We start from the raw sequence: 23,886 nt of genomic DNA, 5'->3' as shown, positions 1-23,886 counted from the left end.
GTAAACCTGAGTGGATTGTTTTCAGATGGGTGAAATGCAGCCTGAGGAAGCAGGCTCATGAGGACCTGAGCCAGAAGAATGGAGGGAAAAATCCCATATTCAAAGATGCAAGACTTGTTCCTGTTTTCTAGCATTGGACAGTGGCTATTTAATGCTCAGAATAAATTGTTAACAGCAGTAACATAAGTATTTTTCAAATTCATGTTTGTACTACTAAAATATTAACAAAGTTATCTAATTGAGTGAAGTGTCAGGGAGCAATTTAATTTACCGGGTTCAGTGCTACAAAGGAATTATTCTTTCAGGTCAAGAGGATCTGTTACTAATGAGCTATTTGTGCAGAACTTTGGCTTGTTAAAAACAATCTACTTGTGCGAGGGATTAGCATATCTTATAGAATTTGTTCTCCTGTACTTCTGTGAAGGATAAATCTTGCTTATGGCTTAGGGAACTTTTCAACTGATCTGTCTGAAGGTTTCTTTACACATTAATTGTTAGTTATACTCATGCATTAGTTTCATAACAAAAACAACAAACAACAAACCAAAACAAAAATCCCAAAAAACTTCAAACCTTTAAACTTAGGCACATGTAAATTGCTAAATTAGGACTAAAACTGTGCCATCATGTTGAACACTACATATTTTGAAAAAAAGAATTGCATTGGTAGGTTTTTCTTTTCATTACTCTTTTCTTTTTGAATCTTCAAATGTAATTTTTAGTTGGTGAGAATGAAAAACAACATTCGTATTCATGACCTGGTAGGAACACAGGAACACTTTTTCTATACCCAAATATCATGTTTTCTCACATCTTTTTTTTTTTTTTTTTTTTTTTCTCTCTCTCTCCCTCTTTGTGTGTGTGTGTGTGTCAGTGATTCTCAGGGTTGTCAGGAAAAAGAAGCACACAGTCTGCTGCAGAGTGAAGCAGGTCTGGCTGATGTTATCGCTCTTCTCTGCCCTTTCTGTAGCACTGTTCATTAATATGACTGCAGCGCGAAGTCTTCTCTTCAGGGGATTAGGAAATTGCAAGGCAATAGCATGTTGAGCTTTCCCCCTCTAGCTGGTAAACTTGGTAGTGCTTGAAAATGGTTACAGTTATGAAAGTTGTTAGAAAACATAGTTATTTACAAGCAACAACTCATTCTTTCACTGCAAGTTACAGAGGAGGAGCTATGTGCCAAACTGTAGCTGATAAAACATTTTTTCTACTAAATCAGTGATCAAAATGTGGCCATTTTTCAGTCTTTTTCAGTTCTCAGTGTATTTCTCCACATTCAAAGCTTTGAAAATAGCTGTCAGAAATATTAAAAAATGGTCAATTCTACATTTCCTTTTTGGCCTTTTCTTTATTATTATTGTTTTTTTTTTTTTTTTTTTTTTTTTTTTTAATTTTAATTCTAATTGTATGTTATTTTATTTGGTTCTCACTGTACTAATGATCAGACTAATTACATATATACATATATATTTCAGAATTGAGAAATGTCACTTGGAGAATTTGTTTCTGAGTTTAACAGCACAGGAACTTCAGGTCTAATGGCAAATTAAACACCTCTTCAGAACACCTGGAGAAGAGATCACAGTGCTTGTCGATAGAAGAGAATAATAGATTGAATAAATTTCAGCATTGCTGTGAATTTGTGTTGCACTTTGCTTGGTAGCCATAAAACGGGCTATTTTTTAGCAGTAGCTGGAGTGAAGGAAGGGTAATTGCACGCCCCATAAGGTCACCAGTTCCTATCTCTTCCAGACATCTGGCCTTACTCCTGTGCCCCTAACAGCTCTGTGTGCATCTGGATGCTGAAGCAGAGAGCAGCAGGCAGCACTGTGGTTGTAAAGAGGAGATACAGCCAGTGCACAGAAGTTGCTGTATTTAAGCAAATCTTTTCCTAAAAGGGACCTCCCAAGGGATAGATGGGGGTCTGGGATAATATGTCCTTTGAACACCAATGGACACATTGATGTCTTGAAGACAGCTTCTGCTCTTGATGCCAGAGAAAGAGAATAATGATGCTGAACCTGATGGTCTGAACACAACCCGTCTGCCAGCAGTGCTGCAGTGCCAGGTGAGGGAGCAGTGCTGAGCCATGCACGTGTATGGACCTATATCCCACTAACCCAGCAGCCTGATTACTGAGTGAGCTCTGAGGTATTTATATCCTGATTAATCTTATCTACCTGGACAGCCATTAGGCTGAGGTAGCCTGACTCCCACATTTTCCTCCAAAAGCTCTAACTGCCTTTCCCGGTGGGTTAGTTCTGTGCAAGTGGTCACATTGCATCCCGAATTTCTTGCTAGTCAGATATAAGTCATAAACTGCAAAGTGCAAGAGCCTGCATCTCCCAACCCACACAGCCCAAAGTGATCCCTCCCTCTTTGATATGTGAGGATACGACTCATACACTGAACCAGAAGCAAGGCAAAAGAAAGAAAAGCACGTTTCCCTCAATTAAACCACCCAAGACACATCCTGTGTGTTTCAAGGCTCTGTATGGTTTTGCTGATGAGCTAAATGTCCTGTCCTGATGATTACATCAAGCAAGACATGAGCCAAACCTATCCTCATCCTAGCCAACATAGAAGTGTGCACTTACATGTATTTGTGAGAGTTGGATGACGCTGTCTCTAGCTGGTCTCTTGCAGCCGGACCAAATTGACAGGTCTTTATGCCTGTGGTATGGCCCACCTGAAATGGCAATAAGAAATGACAATAAATCTCTCCTGCTACAGCTTCATGGCTCACTGTCTTGTTTTTCACTCTGCAGGAACCCCAGAACTATCACAGTGGGAAAATAATAATAATAAAAAAAAAAAAGCCCAAACCCAGAAAACCAAGAGTAGTGAAATTATTAGTAGGAAAGATGAATCTGACTAAGGAGTTTTTAATACCTCTTTTTACAAGCCATCAATTTGGCAGAAGTGAGATAATTACTGCAGGCATGGATACGGTGATTTCAGAAGTAATTTAAGAAAAATTGTTTGATCTTGCACCAAAGCGTTGCTATAATGAGTTCTCCCCATGGGTTTGCTGTGGGGACAGTGAGAAAAGCCTGATGGATAATAATATCTTAAACTACCAACAGAATTATCTCTTCTGCCTTTTATATGACTAATCTCTCCTCTATTAGTTTTAATACTCAGCCTTATAAACAACAACAGTAATCAGAGCAATAGGTATATGGGCATTTAATATCAGTATTTTTCATTCAAAACAGATGAGGGCACATTACCTGGAAGCTGGAAGGCTTCAGCTAAGGATAAATAAGCAAAATCACTGTGAGTACTTTGCAAGAATGTTACCCAACAAAATGCAGCCTAAACGAGGTACTTGTAGCAACATGATGTTCTCAAACTGCAGGTAAAGAATGCTCACCAGCAGTCTGGATGACTTTTTCCCTGTATTCTTAATTGTTTGTTTAAAACCAATAATATAAATAGACAGGAAGAAATATGCTAGCAACTGAAATTCTTTAAGTATGGGATTGCACAGATGATACAACCTTTACAAAAGGAAAGCAGATCAAACATTTTGCCTTTCCAGGTCAGAACAACTCAGTTCACCTGCGCCAAGCGTTGCATGACGTTCTGTCAACAGCATCAGTATTTCAGAGAAAGGGAAAAAATAAGCCCAGAGAAGTCAGTCCTCTGGAAAACTGTGCATGTATCTTCAAACATTCAGAGTTCACAGTGTGTGCAAGAGCAGTACCAAAACCTGCCTCTGATTTCTATTTGGCACAAGTGTGATAAACCACTCAAGTGAGTGAAATGCCATTTATTCCCACAAATATAAACCAACCACATATGCACATTTGAGCAAATACTTGAGCCCTTACAGGGTTTTTCTTGCAAGATGGGGCAATTTGGGATTCAAATAAATTGCTCAGATTTGATAGAGCTGCCTGCAGGTTACACCAGAGGGGAGCAGAGAGTAGCCTCTGTCCAAAGGGGCACAAAGACTGACTGATAACATTTTGTTAACCATCCAAGCACAGGAGATGTAACACAGGAGCATAAAACCAGGTCAGAGGCTTGCTGATGGCTGTGGATTAGGAGTGTATCCCCCTCCAGCTCCCCCCACTGCAAAATCTCTCTTCCATTCCCGCAGTGAAACAGCTAAATATCTAATATATGTCTGTTGGAATGATTTTTTTCAGACCTCCGTGTTTTGTAAGCTGGTGAATTAATTAGCACGATCAACTCCTGTATGAACTGGGACACAGTTACTGAGTGATTCCTACCAAAGGTGACTTCTTCCAGGAATCCAACAGGACGGACCTGTTGTCTGCAGACCTACAGCACAGCAGAGCACGGGTGAAGGCACCGTGCAGCCCTCGCCAAGCTCCAGCTCCAAGTCGCGTCCTGGTCAACAGCGAGGTTCCTTCTGCCCTTCCTGGAAGCTGGATTAAGCCTCTAAATGCCATACATTTTCAAACATCCCGTGGAGGCTGTGTTTGCTCTGAAACCACAGCGAAGTAAATGCAAAAGTCTATTAATATTTAACATCAGCCTGTAAAAACTGGGAAGTCAGAGTCGGGACAGCTGGTACAAGTTTAATTCACATCATCATTTCAAAATGAAAATGCAGAATGGGACAGAATATCACATCTTTGTGTTAAGAATCTGTTTTCTTTAATATCCAGTTTTGTTATTTCTGTGCCTACACCTGCTAACTAGCCATGAAAAATATTTTGCATTTATACAATTTTCTATTTGCTTTTCCTATCCAGTAGTACTGGTCATGTTTAAAGAAATCAAAATTGGGGGAAAAAAAAAAAGGTCAGAGAAAAAAAAAAAAAAAAAAAGACAGAATAGTCTAGTTAAAAGAAAAATAAATACAAATATTGTGCTTGTGGACTGTATTTGGGGTTGGCCAGAAGTCTAAGGTCTTGATAGATGGTTCTCAGCGCACAGAGTTTTATTGCTGGTACACAGCACACTTTGTTCCTTTTGTTTCACCGAACCTGCCAACTTTTGAAATTAGTGACACGGGCATTCAAAATGGGTGACAAGCGGTCAGCCTCGGGTATACATATTCATACCCCAGCAGTAAACGATGGCAGGAGGTTTGAGACGCAGTAAAAATTCAGTCATTGCTCCAGCCCAACTTTAACGTGATGCTGGTTTCGTAAGCACTTCTGCTGTGAAAGCAGGAGCGCCTCTTGGATAGCACACAAGGGACGCATCATTTAGAGAAATGTTTCTCTGCCTGAACCAGAAATCCAGATCTGCTCAGTTCATTTAAAATATATTATTTTTCCCCTAGAATAAATGAATAAGCAGTTCCTTTTGTGGTTTTCCCGGTGCTTGGTGACTTGCCGTTACTCCTCCAGCCGAAAAGGATCAGACGATCCTACGAACAGATGCGTCCCTCCTCCCCTGCCCCACACTCTCCCTCTCCGTCTGGAAAAGAAAGGTGACAGGCCTAGAAGAGGCTGTAAATCTCACGCGGGTACGCGTTTGCACTGAAAAAGCATCGAGGAAACGAGTTAAAAAGCGAAGAGTCCTAGCAATAAATAATACGTTTTGCTTGTGAATTTTCTTTCCCAACGAGCTTTCAGCGATGTTTAACGCGCTCCTGGCCCGGCCGGCCCCGCGTTTGGGCGCTGCGGGGGGCGCAGCGTGGGGCCAGCCCCCGCGGCCGCCCCGTCGGGGCTCGCCGCCGCCGCCGCCGCCCGGCCCCGCAGCCCCGGAGCTGCTCGGGGGGGGCGCGGAGCGGCCCGGGCCCGACGGCAGCGCCCGGGGCGGGGGCGGCAGAGGGGAAAGCCGGGCTGCGGGCGGCGGGCGGCAGGTGAGTGCGGGGCTGGGGCAGCTCGGGGGGCGGCTCCGCCCGCGGGGCGGTGGCGGGGTCGGCACGGAGGGGGGCTGCCCCCCTTCCCGGCCGGGGCTCGGCTCCGCACCCGGGGCCGCCCCCTGCCTGCCCCGGCGGCGGCGGCGGTGGGGCGATGGCGGGGCGGCGGCGGCGGCTGCTGGTGCTGCTGCCGCTGCGCTGCCTCCTGCTGGGGCTGCTGGGCGGCGGCGGCGGCGGGCAGCCCGGCGGCGGGGAGTACTGCCACGGCTGGGTGGACGGGCAGGGCGGCTACCACGAGGGTTTCCAGTGCCCCGAGGGCTTCGACACGGCGGCCGCCACCATCTGCTGCGGCTCCTGCGCGCTGCGCTACTGCTGCGCCGCCGCCGAGGCGCGCCTGGAGCAGGGCGGCTGCACCAACGACCGGCAGACCCCGGACCCGGGAGTCACCGCCCGTGAGTGCCCGCACCGAGGGGCTTGGGGCGGGCTGGGGACGGACCCCCGGGGGCAACCTGGCTCGGCCCGGCCCGGCCCGGTCCGGAGGCTCCAGGTGCGGTGGGGCCGGGGGGGCTCCGGGAGCGGCCCCCTCCGGGTGCCCGAGGCTGTGCCTCGACGGGTCCAGCGCGGGACCACGCCTGTGGCCACCTCACGGCGTGTAACAGCACCTGGGGCACCCGAGCCTGGTTACCACAGGCAGCTACACCGCCAGCCCCAATTTTGGGGTCTGAGGGGGTGGGAGAGGGGTGGGAGTCTGTGAAACCTTAATAGCCGTGTGGCAAACGGAGTCTACTGTCGTAACTGCTAACACCGTCAACAGAGAGAACTTCTGCCTCGTGGCCCTAGGGTATAAACTTTAATTTAGTTCTAATGAGAGCGGTCAGGAGCTCTGCGAGGCTCAGTGTCTAGCGGGACTGAGCCAATGATGTGGGGCTCCATAAGCTCTTATTTCTAAGAGCACGGTTATTTCCACAGGCTAACACGCACGGCTTTTCCTCTTCTTTCTTCTCCCAGAGCCCATCTACGTGCCGTTCCTCATAGTCGGATCAATATTTATCGCCTTCATTATCGTGGGCTCTCTGGTGGCGGTTTATTGCTGCACCTGTTTAAGACCTAAGCAGCCTTCACAGCCAATACGCTTCTCTCTCCGGAGCTACCAGACCGAGACTCTTCCCATGATCCTGGCCTCAACCAGCTTCAGGACGCCGTCGAGGCAGTCGAGCACGGCCACCAGTTCCAGTTCGGCCAGCGGGTCGGTTCGCAGGTTCTCCTTCGCCCGGGCAGAGCCGGGCTGCCTCGTGGCATCGCCACCACCGCCTTACACATCAGGCTGCTTCCAGCCAGCCCACGCCGCCCACCTGAACCAGCCGCCGGGATTTCTGGTGTCACCGCCATACTTTGGGTACCCGCTGCAGCCGGAGCCTGCCCTAGCTGGGAAGAGCTGCTCTGATTTCGGCCAGAGCTGAAAGGAGTCGCCATGGGATAATGCAGCCCTAGGGAGCACAAGGACTGCTGCCATGGGTGTCATATGCTGACATGCTCTGCAATGCCAGAAGTTAGAACCATTCCCATGGGTGAGCTGCCCTTGAAAAGTGCAAGATTTCAGAAACCCAGCCTTCGGTAATTTCCTGAGCTTGGATCGCAGTGACAAATGAATTATAAAATGTTCCAGCCTTAGTTCGACTGCTCTGATAGTTCAGTCTAATGCGTTCAGAATATATTCAGAGACAAATGGAAAAAAAATTGGGATAAAGTTACTCATTTCATGGAACTATAAATGATGCTTTAACCCTAAATGATATTAACCTAGTTAACAAACTGGCTGTATTCCACGGACCCAATAATCAGAATAGTGCTATAAAGCAGCAGTCAGGCTGAGAAGTAACAGAGAAGTAACATGTACTAAACCGAAGAGTTTGTGGATCCTGAAACAGCTGACTGCTTCCACTTCCACGAGCAATGAAAGTAAGAGGAGGTATTTTACTATAGATACGGAAGCGCGTGGGATTTTTTAAATACAGATAATATACCTGAACTTACACTGCATATTTGTATTAGTTAACTTTAACTAAGATAAAAATAGTATGAATTAGGCTAGTTGAAAACATGCCAATCCCAAGCAGCCGAATAATTATGTATGAGAAAGGCAGAATGTATTCAATAATATTGCTAATAACTTCTCAGCATAAAATTCTAAAATTGGCATTGTACTGAAGCCTTCTTCGGAAGGAAGTATTTATTGTTGGCCTCTTGCTCAGCAACACGTCTAAGCTGGACAAACTGATCTTAAAGTCCTATTTGTAAAATTAGCCATGTATAAAATGTAAAGACAGGCTTGTAATTTAAAATGTATTTACGACATTGACAACACTAATTATTTAGTAATCACATCAAAAAAATGTATCAATAAACTGTGGTTGGAATCGAGTGTCACCTGTATGTCTTTGTGGAGATGCTGTTCAATGAGCAAATTTTCACTTTTCTGGTGTAACTATACTGCATTGTTTCCTGTTAAAAACAGTAAATTTTGCTTTTGTAAATGATTTACATCTTTAACTGTGCACCTGCTATGCAGATTTAATATAATGTAAATTTCTCTATATAGCTAGCTAATAAATTAATTAATATCTTTTTATATGTAACTTGAAACTTAATGTGGTTAAAACCACACTAATTAGTTGGGAATTTTAATCTAAAACATCCTGCCGTAGGAACAAATTTTGTTTGCCCTTTTACATTCCTTCATCCAAATAAGCCAACAGACCAAATGGAAGAAGAAAAAAGGCATCTAAAACAAACACATGCAGCAAGCAAATGGAAAATACACAAGAAAAACGTGCAGTCATTAAAGGGCTTCCCTTTAGACTTATTGTTGTGAATAAATGTAGTCATTCTGTGTGGCAGATTCTGTGATACCAGAGGATCAATTTTCCTATTTTATGAGCCCAAAACACCCTGCGTATAGGATTTATTGAAGTATGTTATAGCTGGCCTATTTTACAAGTATTAGCATATCAATGAGTATTAACATTGTAGCACTTCTAGTCTGAATTATGACATATTTCACTTTGTATTTTAGAAAAAATTAGTTCTTAAGAGTAATTTCTTTTTTCTTAGCAAATATGTAGCAATCTGTATCTTACCATTTATGGAAAAACATTTTGAAAAAAAGATTATGTTTTTTTATTGCATAATTAATGTTACAATCCAATAGACATTATTGCTGGAGATGCTAAGGAAAAAACAACTTAATTTCCATATAATGATGCTTTAAGTAATAGGTTTTGACTTGTTTATTGTAACTGCTAATTGAAAACTAAAACAACAATACACAATGGTGTATATGTTTTATGACATATAACAACAACATAATAATAATCTGTAAGTAGCTGTCAGATACTTGACAAACTACTTGAAAAGTGCTTGCCATTCTTTTTAGAAGCAATCTTCAAGAAAGGGAGCAGGTAAAGTTTTGCCCATCTTTTTAGATGTTTTGTAGGGATCTGTTCTGGTTCCACTGTGCATTTGAGGTACTATGGGTCTGTTCAAGAAATACCTTTCTGGAAAACTTACCCCCAGAATCCAGTATTGCAGTAGGTGTCATCTGTGTTGTTTGGAAGCATCCTGCGTGATATACTGGTCATTCACATATACAGCAGAAATAGATATTAAACTATGCTAATTAAAGTATGGTTTACAAATGTATAATAAATCCTTGGTGGAAATATTTTTCATCTAGTAAATCAAGGCAAAACAGATACTACAGCTGGAAGCATAAACTTGATCGATTTTGGCTAGGAAGGAACAATTTTATTTCCCTTTAAGCACTAATTTGTCATCAGTACCATTGACATGGGTAATGGATAGCTGAAATTCTGTGTTTTCCTCAAAGATGCACTGTACACACTGAGAAACTGAGTTTGACAGTCATTGACTAGTACAATTTATTAGCGTACACTAAAGATGCAAGGTTTCGTAATAGTTGCAGCAGGCTCTAAAAAAGTCAAATTTCTTAATGTATTAACATAGGGAATGATTTTTGCTGCACTTGAATTCAGTCTTACAAATTTTTGGGATTATTCAGCCCAAGTAAAGGCTGTAAAGTTTGCTGTGTGTTGTGGAATTCAACCTAGCAGCAAAGACCTGTCTGAGCTACTTACCTCCCTTCCTCCTCTCATGCCGCATAATGTCTTTGACTTCATAAAAATGCTTGAAAAACTTGACACACAGGAATAATTCCTCCGAATCAGACTTAAAAGTTTATGGAGTGCTAAGGACTTTAAAGATTGGTGGCCAGAGTGCAACAAATCTTGCAGACAGGGGGTTGAGACTGTGGGAGCGATCAGCTGAAGTTGAAATAGCTGTACCGGATCACCTGTATGCCAGGTGAGGTGGGGATTGTGCTGTGCAAATAGATTGGCCTTGAAGAATTGTAAATTACTGTTAATGGAGCTAGTGACAGTGACTTATATAGCTGAAGGGACAGGAAAGGAATTGGCAAGAATACAGACCCAAGAATGAAATGGTCATTGCCCAGGCTCATCGCTTCTGACACGGATTTAGGCTCCAGCTTAAAGTCTGAACTTCCTTCCTAATAAAAAGGACCTTATGGCATGGATGCTCCTATGATTTATAGAAAAAAATAAATTATATATATTTTAAAAACTTTCAGACAGAACACAAATGACATTCTGATACACAATTTTAAGACTAATGAAACAGTTTGAAGGGTTCATATATGCTTGAACTGAAAAGAACATTTATACAGTACTCACTGAACTGCTATGCCTTTTTTTTTTTTTTTTTTTTTTTTTTTTAAACAGAGCAGGTTTAATTATTTCATTTGTAATCGTGGAGCTATTTCATATTCTACTAGAGTGACAGCAATCTAAGCTATATCAAAATGAAAGAAGAATCACACTCAGGAAACTGATTATTGTCATTCACACACATTATGCACAAAGTGCTTTGATTACGATTAGCTGGTAATTGCATGTATAAAAACCACACCTTCTATGGGCAAAGAATAATGAATAGTGACATGAATTAGATCAGCCCTTCATTTTGTTTTCCTATACTAAGGGTTTTTTAACCACGTATCTCCAAAATGTATCAAAACCCTTTGGTGCCAAGGAAAACATGATGTGTGCTGGCAGGAATTTCTGAAGGATTTATTTGAAGCTAGGTAAGCAGTATAGCAAAAATGGCTAGGTAAACTAACAGACTGCTTGTAACACTAGTCCCCCAGGAATTTAATAAGATGATATGACAATTTAAAAATGATTTCATTGCTGCTATTAAAGCTTGACAGTAAAGATACGGAATCAATCCTTGGCACTGTTTTTCCGTGTATTGTGATGTGTTGTGCAGGCTAAACAGAATGACGCAGAACAGACCTGCTTTTGAGGGGGCTGCTGCTCTGCAACGTTCATACAAAGTTTTTGATTTGCAATTACATTGAGGCTGCAATTCCACAATATGCTGTCTTCATTCATGGAGCTAGAAAGAAATGCCTTTCTCTTTTCATTCTCTCCAACTTGTGAATTCAGGGGACTGTAGTGTAAGTCAGGTTGGTGAAATGATTTTGCTTACAACTAACATTTTCCATAAGAAAAGAGGGTAGGGATTTGAAAGGGTAGCTGTATCATTATAAGGATTATAACCTGATTAATTTTAATGGCTTTATAACTGTCAGCATAGTAGAGAAGTTGACATACCGTGAGGTGGAATCTCCTTAAGCCAGCTCCAGCATTTAAGACTGGCATCATGAAACAGCTTAAAAGATGCATCCTTTATTGAGCCTCGGAACACAAAATCTACAAGAAATTAATTGCCTAGTGTATAAAAAGAATCAGTCATCTATCTACAACCCAAACACAATTTAGGGGATGGCTATATTGGTATTTATTGAGTGGGTAGGCACTGTTAGGGAAAAGAAGTATCTGCTACTATTGTAGTCATGGGATACAGTGTCCATCACTGTCATATGAAAAATGAGATGACGTTCCCTTATTCCCACTCTACCACTTTTGTACTGCATAATTCTCTTTCAAAATACAGCATCACCACCAGAAGTATCTTAGGGCTCTGCTGCAAATCACTAAATTGCAGGCTCCCATACTCCTTTTTTGCTTGTTTGCTTTAACGCCTCTCTGGACTTCACATGAGAAGAGAACAAGACATTTGAAAATAACTATAAAAAAATCAAAACATTTTTCTATTCTTCTTTTTGGTTTACCAAAGTAACATGAGTAGTCTCTGATACATAATACTATTTCTGAAATGTCCTATTTTAGAAAAATTAAAAACAAGAATAATGGCATATGTGTTTTCTTCTTTGAAAGCAATCCCTAGCATTTGCAACCAATCACTTCAGCTACGAGTTTTCATTTAATGGCAAAGTTTATTCATTTTTTTTTTTTTTAACAATTAAAAGACAAAACATTTAAAATTTGCAGTTCAAAACATGCACATTCACCAAATGCCAAGTGACATGTAACACTGCATAGAACTGAATGTGTTACTAAAAGAGAATAACTATTTATAAAACACAGTGCATTTAACATCCAGTTAAAACTAAACCTGAGAAACTACCATAAACACCGACTCAAAAAGTCTTCATTCATGCAGCTTCATAAGTTCCACAACAGTTTCAGCAGTAATGGCTTAGTGGGGCTGTAAAACCTCACTTTACCTTGAATGCAAATTTTGCTTGTACATAGTGACTGCTTTCTGCAGCGGTTCATACATATCAAACACTGAAAATCTTAATGAAAAATTAAGTTGAAGTAGAAAAACAACATTAGTGCATTTATGGCTTCTATTCTACAATAAAGAAACACCATAAAATATGATTTAAAAAAAAATATTATTCTGGTTGCAGCTTTGCAGTTACAAATCACTCAATATACGGAAATGCTTTTATTTAAGCAACCTTCCAAAAGTCCCAACCCTCCAAAGTGCCCGGCTTTGCACATCGTTACTCAGCTGAGCAGTCCTTATACTTACAAACAGTCCAATTGAAGCCTATGTGAGTAACGGTTTGCATAAGCAGGAACCAGGTTTGGAATGCTAAAATATTCCTTTGTTTAATGAAGATCTATTGGTTAACAGCGAACAAACTGGGGGAGTGAGGGCAGAGGGGGGAAGGAGAAACTCATTTGTTGAGTTTTGCTACCAATGAAAACATCCAGTACCAAGAAAGTTGAATTGACAAAAACTCATTTGCTTACAGAGCGCTAGCTTCTGGCTATATTATGAGGAGACTTTTAACAAAGGCATTAAAAAACAGGAAGAGCAACAACCATGCATTGCCTCCGAACACTGAAAAATATCACCTCATGCAGACAGAATGATAAATTCATCAGAACTACAAGTGCTTTTACGCAACATGGAAGAAAAAAGGGAAACAACATCTTTCCTTAAATTTAACACATACTCCAAGTTACTAATCATTCAAGATGAAGTTAAACATAATGAAAATGTCCTAAGATACTTTATACGCATCCTTGTAACATAGGGAATTTTATGGATGTATGTTGACATATAGGAATCTTCAGCTATCTCTCAGTGTTTCAAAATACTTTATTTATTTTATACAAATAGAATGATGTTCAAGTATAAATCTGTTGAAACTGCCTTGCAAAAATAAGTGTAAAATTAGGAATTGGCAAGAAAATTTTCCAAATACAAATTATCAATAGGTTTGTTAAAATTGTTTCCTGTTACTCTTTTGAATCACTCATACACACACATATATATATATATTTAAAAATAATTAAGCAACAGTATTTATAGAAGATATCTGATTTCTAAGTGGCACTGCTTCAACTTTTTGATGTTTAATTTTTAATACTAACTTGTAATTACACAGTGCACATGAAACAGATGGAAAATTCCATGTGAATTCTGTATTTAATACAAATTTGAATTTTTAAACAATAAGAACAAATGCATTCTTATAAGTATTTTTGCCTAAACTGTTTTTTCTTTCAATAAACATCTGCACAATCCCCTTACTTTAACAAAGATATGATTTATGAACCAGATGATAATAGATTATATTACTGTGTACTTAACAAGAAAATAAAGTGCATATTGTATACCTGACCTGATTTAAAAAATGTGCACACATAGCTAGGATGATCTTATATTTTAAAATTAAGTTGCTTACAAAAATCAAAAAATTAAGGTGTTTACAAAAATCAAAAAACACGGTTAGAATTGCCACATTGTCTTTTTACTATTTCCATGAAGCAGTATCTTCCTATCACTAATCACCAGACAATAAATAACATATGTCTTGTGGAAAAAGTAAAGAGACAAGGGGAAAAAAAAAATAATGAAAAATGTACTTTGTGAAATACTACTTTCAGTTCTATAAAGATGTAAAGATGAAACGTGATAAATTTACACTACCTTAAAAAAATAATCACCATCTAAATTAGAACTGTTTTCATTTTTAATATATATAGAGTCATTTTCAACAAACTTTTACAACTGGGAGATGCTTTTTTTTTTTTTTTTTTTTAAATAATGTGCGTTCCTGTAATTTTGTCACAATACATTACAATGGATTTCTAGTCCTCATGTAATTTCTGTAAAATCAGTAAATAAATCATTTAGAACAGAAAAATAATATAAAAATTAGCCAGAAAGAGAGTATGTATGGATTGGACCATTTTATGAGTTAAGTACACTGAAGGATTACAAAAGAACAACAGTGTCATGGTTAATTTCAGAAATGTTTTGAAGTTGGTCATTGTCCCTTCGATGACAGAAAATAGGGAACCCCATTTTAAGAAAGGGCCATGCCCCCAAATTTTTTCTTGCCTTAGGTCAAGTGATTTGCCCCTCCCATATTGATCCATCTATTTATCTATGCCTGAAATGGCTTTTCGGAAGGCAGTTCTTGTCTGCATGACTGACTGGCAGTACTGTTTCTAGTGGGATACGTCCCCTTTGTCCCTATGTCTTCTGTTTTCTCTTCTGTTTAGAGATCACTCCGGGAAAGCGAGAGGAAGACATTGCATAACATGCATATGAAATGCAGACTGCCTTCCCATTGATACGCCTTCCTAAATATGTACTTTCATATAGTGTCTTTTGTTGGGGTTTTCATGTATATTTGTAAGCTTCTCCAAGAATGGAGCACAAGAAAGTTGGACGGTGCACTAACATTACATGTCAAGTGTTTAGTTTGTGGAAAGGCAAAGAGCTAAAATCACCTTTAGTAAATGGTTTTATAAAAATTAGTAAGACTGATCAAGAAAGGTTTAAAAAAGATGTGAATGTAGGACCTGTTACTTTTAAGTTGAAACTGGATGAGTTGGAGAGCAAAGAGGAAACTCTTAATCTAGCAGATCACTAAGGATGTCATTGTTCTGCTTTTCCATCTAGCTGATCTCCATTCAACGAAAAAACTGTCATTTCCACATAATACACTGAAATTTAATTAAAAATAAAAACATCTGTTACTACAGAATAATGTATTCTAGATGCAATTACGGTGGCTTTTAAAATCAGAATTGAACATGGACTAAACAGCTACAAGATTTAACTAACTTCTTAAATTAAAACGTAGCTTTCTCTTATTTGAAACCTGATGGTCATTGGGTGGTAAGCTGAGAAATACCAACTTTTACTACTTAAGAACATTATCATCACCATTTTCCTAGTAATAGATTTTTAATTTACACCCCCCCCCCCCCTTTTTAAATAAAAAACATAAGTATTTTTTTCTGCAGTCACTATCCTTCTCTTTTTAATTAAAGGTGAGTATATAGGTATTCTGCTTGACCATTAAGTTCTAAAGAGACTGCTGCAATGTAATTCACATCTTTATAGGAAGTGACTTCAGTGCAAATAAAACAGTACATATCACACAACTGAAGGGCATGGTTTGCTCTGTTTCAATGTAAGCATTACTTTAGTATAAAAATGTTGAAAATGTAATTAAATTTAAAAAGTAAATTAAAACAAACTTTCTTTTGAACTTACAGTATAAGCAGATACAATTATCAAACTAAGCATTGCAAAAATAATTCAAGTTTGATGAAGGGAAGTAAGGCAGAGCAATTCTTTAAAATTTGAACAAAAATAACGTGCACTCAATTTTACAAGGTGGTATCCATTTTCAACATATGCACTATTGAATGAAAATAAGGGAAAAGATTCTATAAGGCCAAGGGTGCAATACTTGCAGTTTTGAAAGCAAATGCCATCAAGGCCACACAAATTAGACTCACTGCACAGTAAATCTTTCTTCTTGAGTACAGAGACTCAAGGCATGCAGTTCTGAAATCAGGACTGGAGTTCGTTTCCTTTCAAATTATTTCTGACAACAGAAAACATTTATGGAACTTCTTTGGCAAACGTTTGTAGGCTAGTTTGACACAAATATCTATAAACATCTTGACTCAAAATCTTTCATAAAGAAGGTGAGTGAACACCATTAAGATACTATTTTTTCAGCACTTGTTGAAATCAAAGGCTTGTTATCAACTGTATTTAAATATATCACCACTTGAAAACCTCCACAGATTATAATGGTCTGTCAATGTAAAGCATGTTTAGCAATCTGACCATTACCTTCCAAGTATATGACCAGTATTGATTCAACTTCATTGTAAAATAAGCAAGCTGGCAAGATACAAGGTAAATTCCAATCTGCTTACAAAGGCTAAGCAAATACTTGTTAAAAAATTTAGAGATGGTGTGTTACAGTATAGTTGCACAGTGCTTATGTCTACTGAATACACAAATCCAAACTTTATGGAATAAGATCATCATAGATCTTAAAATCTCTGATAACTGGGACATGGTTGTAGCTCCCAGCAAAGATCTAGTAGTCTGTCTCACAAAAGTAACTTATGAGGCCTAAATCTTGAGCTGTGTTCCTTCACCATTCCTCAGGCCTTTGTTTTGTGGTATCATATGCTCTTATTACTTCAGACTGGGAAACTATTCCATTTTCATCTTGAGAGAAAGCGTAGCCATCTGCAGATACAAACCAAAATAAAAGTTTTAATTGGATTTCACATAATCTTCAATATTTTGAAGCTTTAACGAAAGGAACTTAACAAAGGTCAATATAGATGAATAAGTCTCTTTTTAGTTTCTAGTAGGTAGAAAACCTACACTCTTTCTTACATAATTTTGCAATTGTAAAATAGCAAAGTATCTTAGGAATTAATAGAATCCTAACCACAGGCAAAGAATATAGTCTAACTGGGTTTACATTCAAATACAAACATGGTCACACACAATGTCACTTTCACAAACACAGTATCTAATACTTACACTCCAAACACATCTTCCTTTTTTTCAAGGCAGACTGAATTAAAACAACTTAAAGGTGCTTAAAGTTTGAAAAATTAACTGAAAAAAACTATAAAATTTAACAAAAATTATTGACTAATTCATTTGTGAAAGATAATGCTAAGATGTTAAAAAAGTCCTATCCAAAGCTGTGATACAAAATAAAAAGAGAAATTTTAAAAGGTGCATTCCAGAAAGATGTACTGAAAGCCACCATGACAAATATTAGGATACTGAATCTTTACTATACACAAATGCAGTGAAAGGTAGTGTTTTACCTCCATACTATTAAAATATACTACTTTTTCTTTGTAAGTGAACACTTACGAAGCAAATTTTGCTGCAGAGAATCAGAGCGATACAAGTTCACATGGTTCTTCTTAAAAACATTCTTCAGTAGTTGGGCTCTTTCAGTTAAGCTAGAAAGAAAGCAGATATATGTGAAAAAATTACTCACTAATTACAGTATCCCTTTACCTTTGAGTCCGTTAAACAAGAATTAGTTATTACAAGAGAAATGATCTTTTAAAAATTATTTTTACCTGTGCCTGAATTAATTACTAAATGGATGATTAAAAGCTTGTGCAAGGGGCAGAATAGGATGTCCAGATCCCTTGTATTGTTTTTATTTGTTAAAGTAAATGCAAAACATCTGTCAGAAGTACTGTCGTGCACTGACAAAACAAATAAGTGAATAATATTGTAAATATTTGAGCATGACTCCTTTGGAAACATGTGGTGTAAAGGGAAGGCATTGGGCTCTTAGCTTCTACTGAAACAGTACCCCAGAGTCGAATAGGAAAGGAAGATGGAGGGAAAGTCACACCTGTTGCTATCAGCTCTGTGTACAGTATTTCACATATTTCATATCAAAATGTTTCATATTTTCCATGAAAAGTGATTTAACAAGGTATATTTTCCATTAAACTCTGGAGTTTGTTTTTCTGCAGGTCATACCCAAATAATGGGCTACTATTACTACTGGAAGTGGGTCACTTCAGCCCATCTCCTTTCTAGAGCCGACTTTACCGACTCTGCTATTTTATGTGTTTATTATGCTCTGATATGATCCAAGAGGATTTCCATTTCAGCCTATATAGAAAACACAAGAAGTATTACACTGGTTTTAGACCAACTGAGGCTCAAGGGACAGCTGAATCCTGTGAACTGTAGTGAATGTGTCAGGTTTCATTGCAGTTCATCTCTCTTACATTTAAAGTTCTTTCAAATAGGATTCTACATTACTAAATAAGTAACAGATGGAGTAGCCATAGCAAAGAAAGTTCACAATTTTGGTAATGTATGGAAGATGTATAGGAGAACTAAAGAATACATAGGGCCGCTCCTTGATAGGGAAGGTCTCCTCACAGACGATGACGTAGGCAAAGCAGAGACGCTTAATGCCTTCTTTGCCTCTGTCTTCAATGCCGATGATGGGCTTTGGGACCCAGGGTGCCCTGAGCTGGAGGACCGGGATGGTGGGGATGACAAACTCCCAACTGACCCTGAACGTGTGCGGTATTTGCTACTCCACCTGGATCCCTACAAGTCCATGGGTCCGGATGGGATTCATCCCCGGGTGCTGAAAGAGCTGGCGGATGTCATCGCGGAACCTCTATCAATTATTTTTCAACGATCCTGGGAATTTGGAGAGGTCCCGGTAGACTGGAAGCTGGCAAATGTTGTGCCGATTTTCAAGAAGGGTCAGAAAGAAGACCCTAGCAATTACAGGCCTGTCAGTCTCACGTCAGTGCCTGGTAAAATCATGGAGAAGTTGGTTCTCGGACTTATTGAGGCGCACCTGGGGGACAAAGCAGTCATTGGTCCCAGCCAGCATGGGTTTGTGAAGGGTAGGTCCTGCCTAACTAACCTGATTTCCTTTTATGATAAGATCACCCGTATGGTGGACCAAGGGAAACCAGCTGATGTGATTTTTTTGGACTTCAGCAAGGCTTTTGACACGGTTTCCCATAGGATCCTACTGGACAAAATGTCCACCATACAGCTAAATAAAAACATCATACGATGGGTGAGCAATTGGCTAACGGGCAGGGCCCAAAGGGTTATGGTAAATGGGGCTGTGTCAGGCTGGCGGGCGGTCACCAGTGGGGTCCCTCAAGGCTCCATTTTAGGGCCGGTACTTTTCAATATTTTTATAAACGATCTGGATGTAGGAATAGAGGGTATTTTGAGCAAGTTTGCTGATGACACCAAACTTAGAGGAGTTGTGGACTCAAATGAGGGCGTAAAGGCCTTGCAGAGGGATCTGGACAGGTTGGAGAGCTGGGCGATCACCAACCGCATGAAGTTCAATAAGAGCAAGTGCCGGGTCCTGCACCTGGGATGGGGAAACCCTGGCTGCACGTACAGACTGGGCGATGAGACGCTGGAGAGCAGCCTAGAAGAGAGGGATCTGGGGGTCGTGATAGACAGCAAGTTGAATATGAGCCAGCAGTGTGCCCTGGCAGCCAGGAGGGCCAATCGTATCCTGGGGTGCATCAAGCACGGCATCGCTAGTAGGTCAAGGGAGGTGATTGTCCCGCTCTACTCTGCGCTGGTGCGGCCTCACCTCGAGTACTGTGTGCAGTTCTGGGCACCACAGTATAAAAAGGACATGAAACTGTTGGAGAGTGTCCAGAGGAGGGCTACGAAGATGGTGAAAGGCCTTGAGGGGAAGACGTACGAGGAACGGCTGAGGTCACTGGGCCTGTTCAGCCTGGAGAAGAGGAGGCTGAGGGGGGACCTCATCACAGTCTACAACTTCCTCGCAAGGGGTTGTCAAGAGGCAGGAGACCTTTTCTCCATTAACACTAGTGACAGGACCCGCGGGAACGGGGTTAAGCTGAGGCAGGGGAAATTTAGGCTGGACGTCAGGAGGGGGTTCTTCACAGAGAGGGTGGTTGCACACTGGAACAGGCTCCCCAGGGAAGTGGTCACTGCACCGAGCCTATCTGAATTTAAGAAAAGATTGGACTGTGAACTTAGGCACATGGTCTGAACTTTTGGGTAGACCTGTGCGGTGTCAAGAGTTGGACTTGATGATCCTTAAGGGTCCCTTCCAACTCAGGATATTCTATGATTCTATGATTCTATGATTCTAAGATGCATAGGGACTATATTAAAAGAAAAATGACAACACAAAAAAAAAAAAAAACACACAACAAAAACACTTTAATCTCTTGCTCTAAATTTGATATTCAATGTGAATTAAAGCTTGTGTTTCAGAAAAACACAAACCTGTCATTTAACCATTTCCAATGCTGGAAAATCCAGTCACTCCCTATGTAAACTGGTCTAAAACTGATTTAATTTACTTATTCATTCTGAGTGTATAGTGATTTGATTTTGTTAGTTCTGCTAGATTATCGAAGTTGTCTCTGTGTAAGGATGTGGCATGTATAATGGATTTCACATGCCTAACTTCAGTGAGTTATGATCAGTCAAATTACTCCTTAATATTACCGCCAATTAGCTAAATAGACTACCTTCCCTAACTACCTGCCAGACTAAATGGTAGGAATGGAACTTGATTCCTTCCCTTCCTAGAGTAGCATTCAAACCATTATATTAGAAATGCTTGTTTTTCGTTCATTGAGCACTTAATTTTTCTAGATAAAATTGAACCATTGGCTTAAACTGGAGAGACTGGTGGTCTGTTTCCCCTTTCTGTTTCCGTCCAATCTCATGTTTAAAGAATATGCCAGAAGGTCAGAGCCTGGCTCTTCTATGTTGGAACAGGGAAATAAACTTATATCCCCACATGCATAGAGGAAGGCTAACTGTAAAATCTACAGGGTAAGAGGATGGGTGTGGTAAACTGTTTCTTTGGCCATGTTTTGAATAGAATGGGACTTGTAAAAAGGAATTAGGTACCAATTGCAGGAAAGCAGTCAGCATCTGCTGAGCCAAAGTCCCAAGAATGGAGAGGTCAGAGTATTGAGATACATCATACTCTCCATGTTTTCATAAGCTTTTTTTTTTTTTAAAGTAATATTTTCCTCTTCACTGCTCCACTAAGTAGTGTAGGTTTTTAGTTCACTGCTACAACTACTAAAGTGACTAGATTACTAAAAAACAAATTAAGGACTGAAGTTTAAACCATAAGGACTCACAAGGTAAATAAATAAATAAATAAATAAATAAATACCTTTACGTAAATGGGAAGGCAAAGAGGTGAAAGACCATATGAAAACATTGTTAAAGGTGTCAACTGTATCTCCTTTGCAACACATCTGAGAAACCTTTCTTAAAATTAACTGAAAACAGATTTTTTTTTTTTGTTTGACAAATTCTGTTTTCTAATACAAAGCTATTTTTGTAGGCACAAAAGCACAGCAGACCTACTGCAGCATTTTGGTATCATCACCACATACCCTTATTTCAGACTGAAATATTCAGATTGCCTAAATGCTAACCACTGAAAATACTGCCTTAAGTTTTACATGAATATAAAGTATGCACATTTGTTAGTTTATGTATAATGAAGTTTCCATTGCATAGATCCAATTGCTGGTACAGAAAATACAAATAAAGTAGGAAATATATTTTGGAAAACAAAAGTGCTTCCAGCTATTCAGGCGTCAAATTCTGATCTGTTTTTATACTTGAGGAAATAGTGAAAGCCCTTTATTATGAATCGCCTTGTTGCTATCCTAAACTTTTAAAAATCTTCATGTGAAGTCAAGAAAACATGTTTTCATAATTAACCAATGATAAATCAGCAACTATATGACTATGTTCATTATGCGTACCTATAAGGAAAATCTGAATATTAATTATATTTGAACATATCATATACACTTACAGGAAAAAAAATTACTACTTCATATATTCCTGATCAACCATTTGGCTGGTTTAAAAAAAAATATTCAAAGTGGCTTGAATGAAAAACAATTACTGTATGAAGCAGCATTTGTGGTATCTCCAAAGACACAAGTTAGGGCCGTTACTTGTGTTATTTTTAGTCTATTATGTTACTTTTAGTCTATAAAATATAAAAAATATTTCTATAAGTATTAATATTGTTGTTTCTACTTGAACATTATATACTAGGTATCAGAAAAGCTTTTTTTTTGAACCATGGTTTGTACACAAAAAATATGCTCTTATTTTAGTCATTTCAATTTTAAGTGTAAAAGGCTTTGTCACATCTGTTACTATGTCTTTAATTATAAAAATCATACTTTTGGTAACATAAATTTGCTACTTCACTGAAGCTGGTCTGTTCTTTAAGCTGAAGTAAATGTTATTCCTACATAAAGTTTACTTTCTATTAGAAAAGCTAGTGCTTTTCTAGGCTTTTTTTTTAGGCTTTGGCTGTGATAGTGTTAATTTTCTTCCTACTAGTTGTTACGTTGCCATGTTTTCGATTTAGGATGAGAATAATGTTGATAACACACTGATGCTTAGTTGTTGCAGAACGGTGTTTACACAGAGCCAAGGGCTTTTCAGCTTCTCATGCTGCCCTGCCACCCAGGAGTCTGGGGATGCACAAGGAGCTGGGAGGGGACGGAAGCAGAAGAGCTGACTCAGACCAGCCAAAGGGATGTTCCATGCCACATGGAGTGATGCTGGACAATAAAGCTGGTGGGGGCTGGCCAGGGGTGGGGTGCTGCTGCTCAGGGACTGGCTTGTCATCAGTCATCAGGTGGTAAGAAATTGCATTATGCATCACTTGTTTTGTATATTTTTTTATCAGCATTTTATTATTATTAGTTTCCCTTCCTTTTCTGTCCTATTAAACTGTTTTTATCCTAACCCATGGGTTTTACCTTTTTCTAATTCTTTCCCCCATCCTTCAGGCAGGGGAGTGAGCAAATGTGCGGTACTTTAGTCTGCCAGGCTAAACTACAACATCATGTAAAACCTACACCTTCTTACTCAAGATATGTTCTTACATAATGGCTAAATATATGTGACAAAAAACATTTCAATGTATTACCTACATAAGGATAGAATAAATTATTTGTGGCTATTTATTGGGAAAAAATCTGATCACGTTCTTTACCAAACAGGAAACAACAGGGATGCTCTTACTGAGTCTTCAGTGGTAATGGCTAAAATATCTTTTCAAATCAGCACTGGTAATATATGAAGGATGACAGATCTTAAGATTGCATCAGCCTGTCCTACTTAAAAAACATACGCTAAAATACAATCAGGATCCTTAAAGAACAATACTTCAAATTATTTCAATCTAAATGACATTTTTATTCTAGTTTTAAGAAAACAGATGAAGGTGCAAATTTGGAATTTAAATAGAAAATTCCCATCCCAAGACTGGCAGGAAAACATCAAAAGGTTAAAGCTTTACCATCTTAGTTATAGAATCACATAATCATAGAATATCCTGAGTTGGAAGGGACGTACAAGAATCAATGAGTGCAATCCCACTGGCTCCACGTATTTAAATGTGTGCCATATCAGGTCAGCACAGTTCTAAAAATTTTGAAACAAAAATATTCTAGCTGAAAAAAAAGCAATTAAAATTAACACTAATATATTTCACTAATAACATGAAAATTAACACTAATATTCAAATGCCATCTAATTGTAGCATCTAGCCAATGAAAGAATCCTGGCCAGTTCTTTGTGGAAGCTGACCCTCTAATTTTGTGTTGTAGTATTTTTAAGATGAGAATGGACAGGGTGAAACATTTCCTGAATTATCTTTCTTACTATTTCAGTTTTGTCTTAATCAAAGTGTTTTGTATCTTCTGAGAGCCTGCATTTTAGGCTACTTGGCATTTAATGAGAACAAATCTTTTTCTATTACAATATAG

General features: G+C 39.2%; 2 protein-coding genes across 2 annotated transcripts in view; one reads left to right on the top strand and one right to left on the bottom strand.

The window, feature by feature from the left end:
* The first annotated feature begins 1,990 nt into the window (after positions 1-1,990).
* Positions 1,991-8,422, top strand: SHISA3 (shisa family member 3). Its single transcript, XM_032186344.1, has 3 exons — positions 1,991-2,068; positions 6,033-6,243; positions 6,800-8,422. Exons 1-3 carry the CDS (start codon positions 1,991-1,993, stop codon positions 7,249-7,251), a joined length of 741 nt encoding a protein of 246 aa, XP_032042235.1. The 3' UTR covers positions 7,252-8,422.
* A 5,873-nt stretch (positions 8,423-14,295) lies between these two features.
* Positions 14,296-23,886, bottom strand: part of ATP8A1 (ATPase phospholipid transporting 8A1) — a 111,786-nt gene continuing 102,195 nt past the window's right edge. The window contains exons 35-36 of the mRNA XM_032186790.1: positions 17,432-17,523; positions 14,296-16,783 (exon numbers count right to left, since the gene is read on the bottom strand). Of these exons, the coding sequence (XP_032042681.1) occupies positions 16,686-16,783; positions 17,432-17,523 (190 nt within the window). The 3' untranslated portion in view covers positions 14,296-16,685. The remainder of the gene's footprint in view (positions 16,784-17,431; positions 17,524-23,886) is intronic.

This window comes from Aythya fuligula, chromosome 4 (genome assembly GCF_009819795.1).
Source record: "Aythya fuligula isolate bAytFul2 chromosome 4, bAytFul2.pri, whole genome shotgun sequence".
Taxonomy (NCBI): domain Eukaryota; kingdom Metazoa; phylum Chordata; class Aves; order Anseriformes; family Anatidae; genus Aythya; species Aythya fuligula.
The sequence above is the reverse complement of the archived record's forward strand: the minus strand, read 5'-3'. Positions and strand labels throughout refer to the sequence as shown.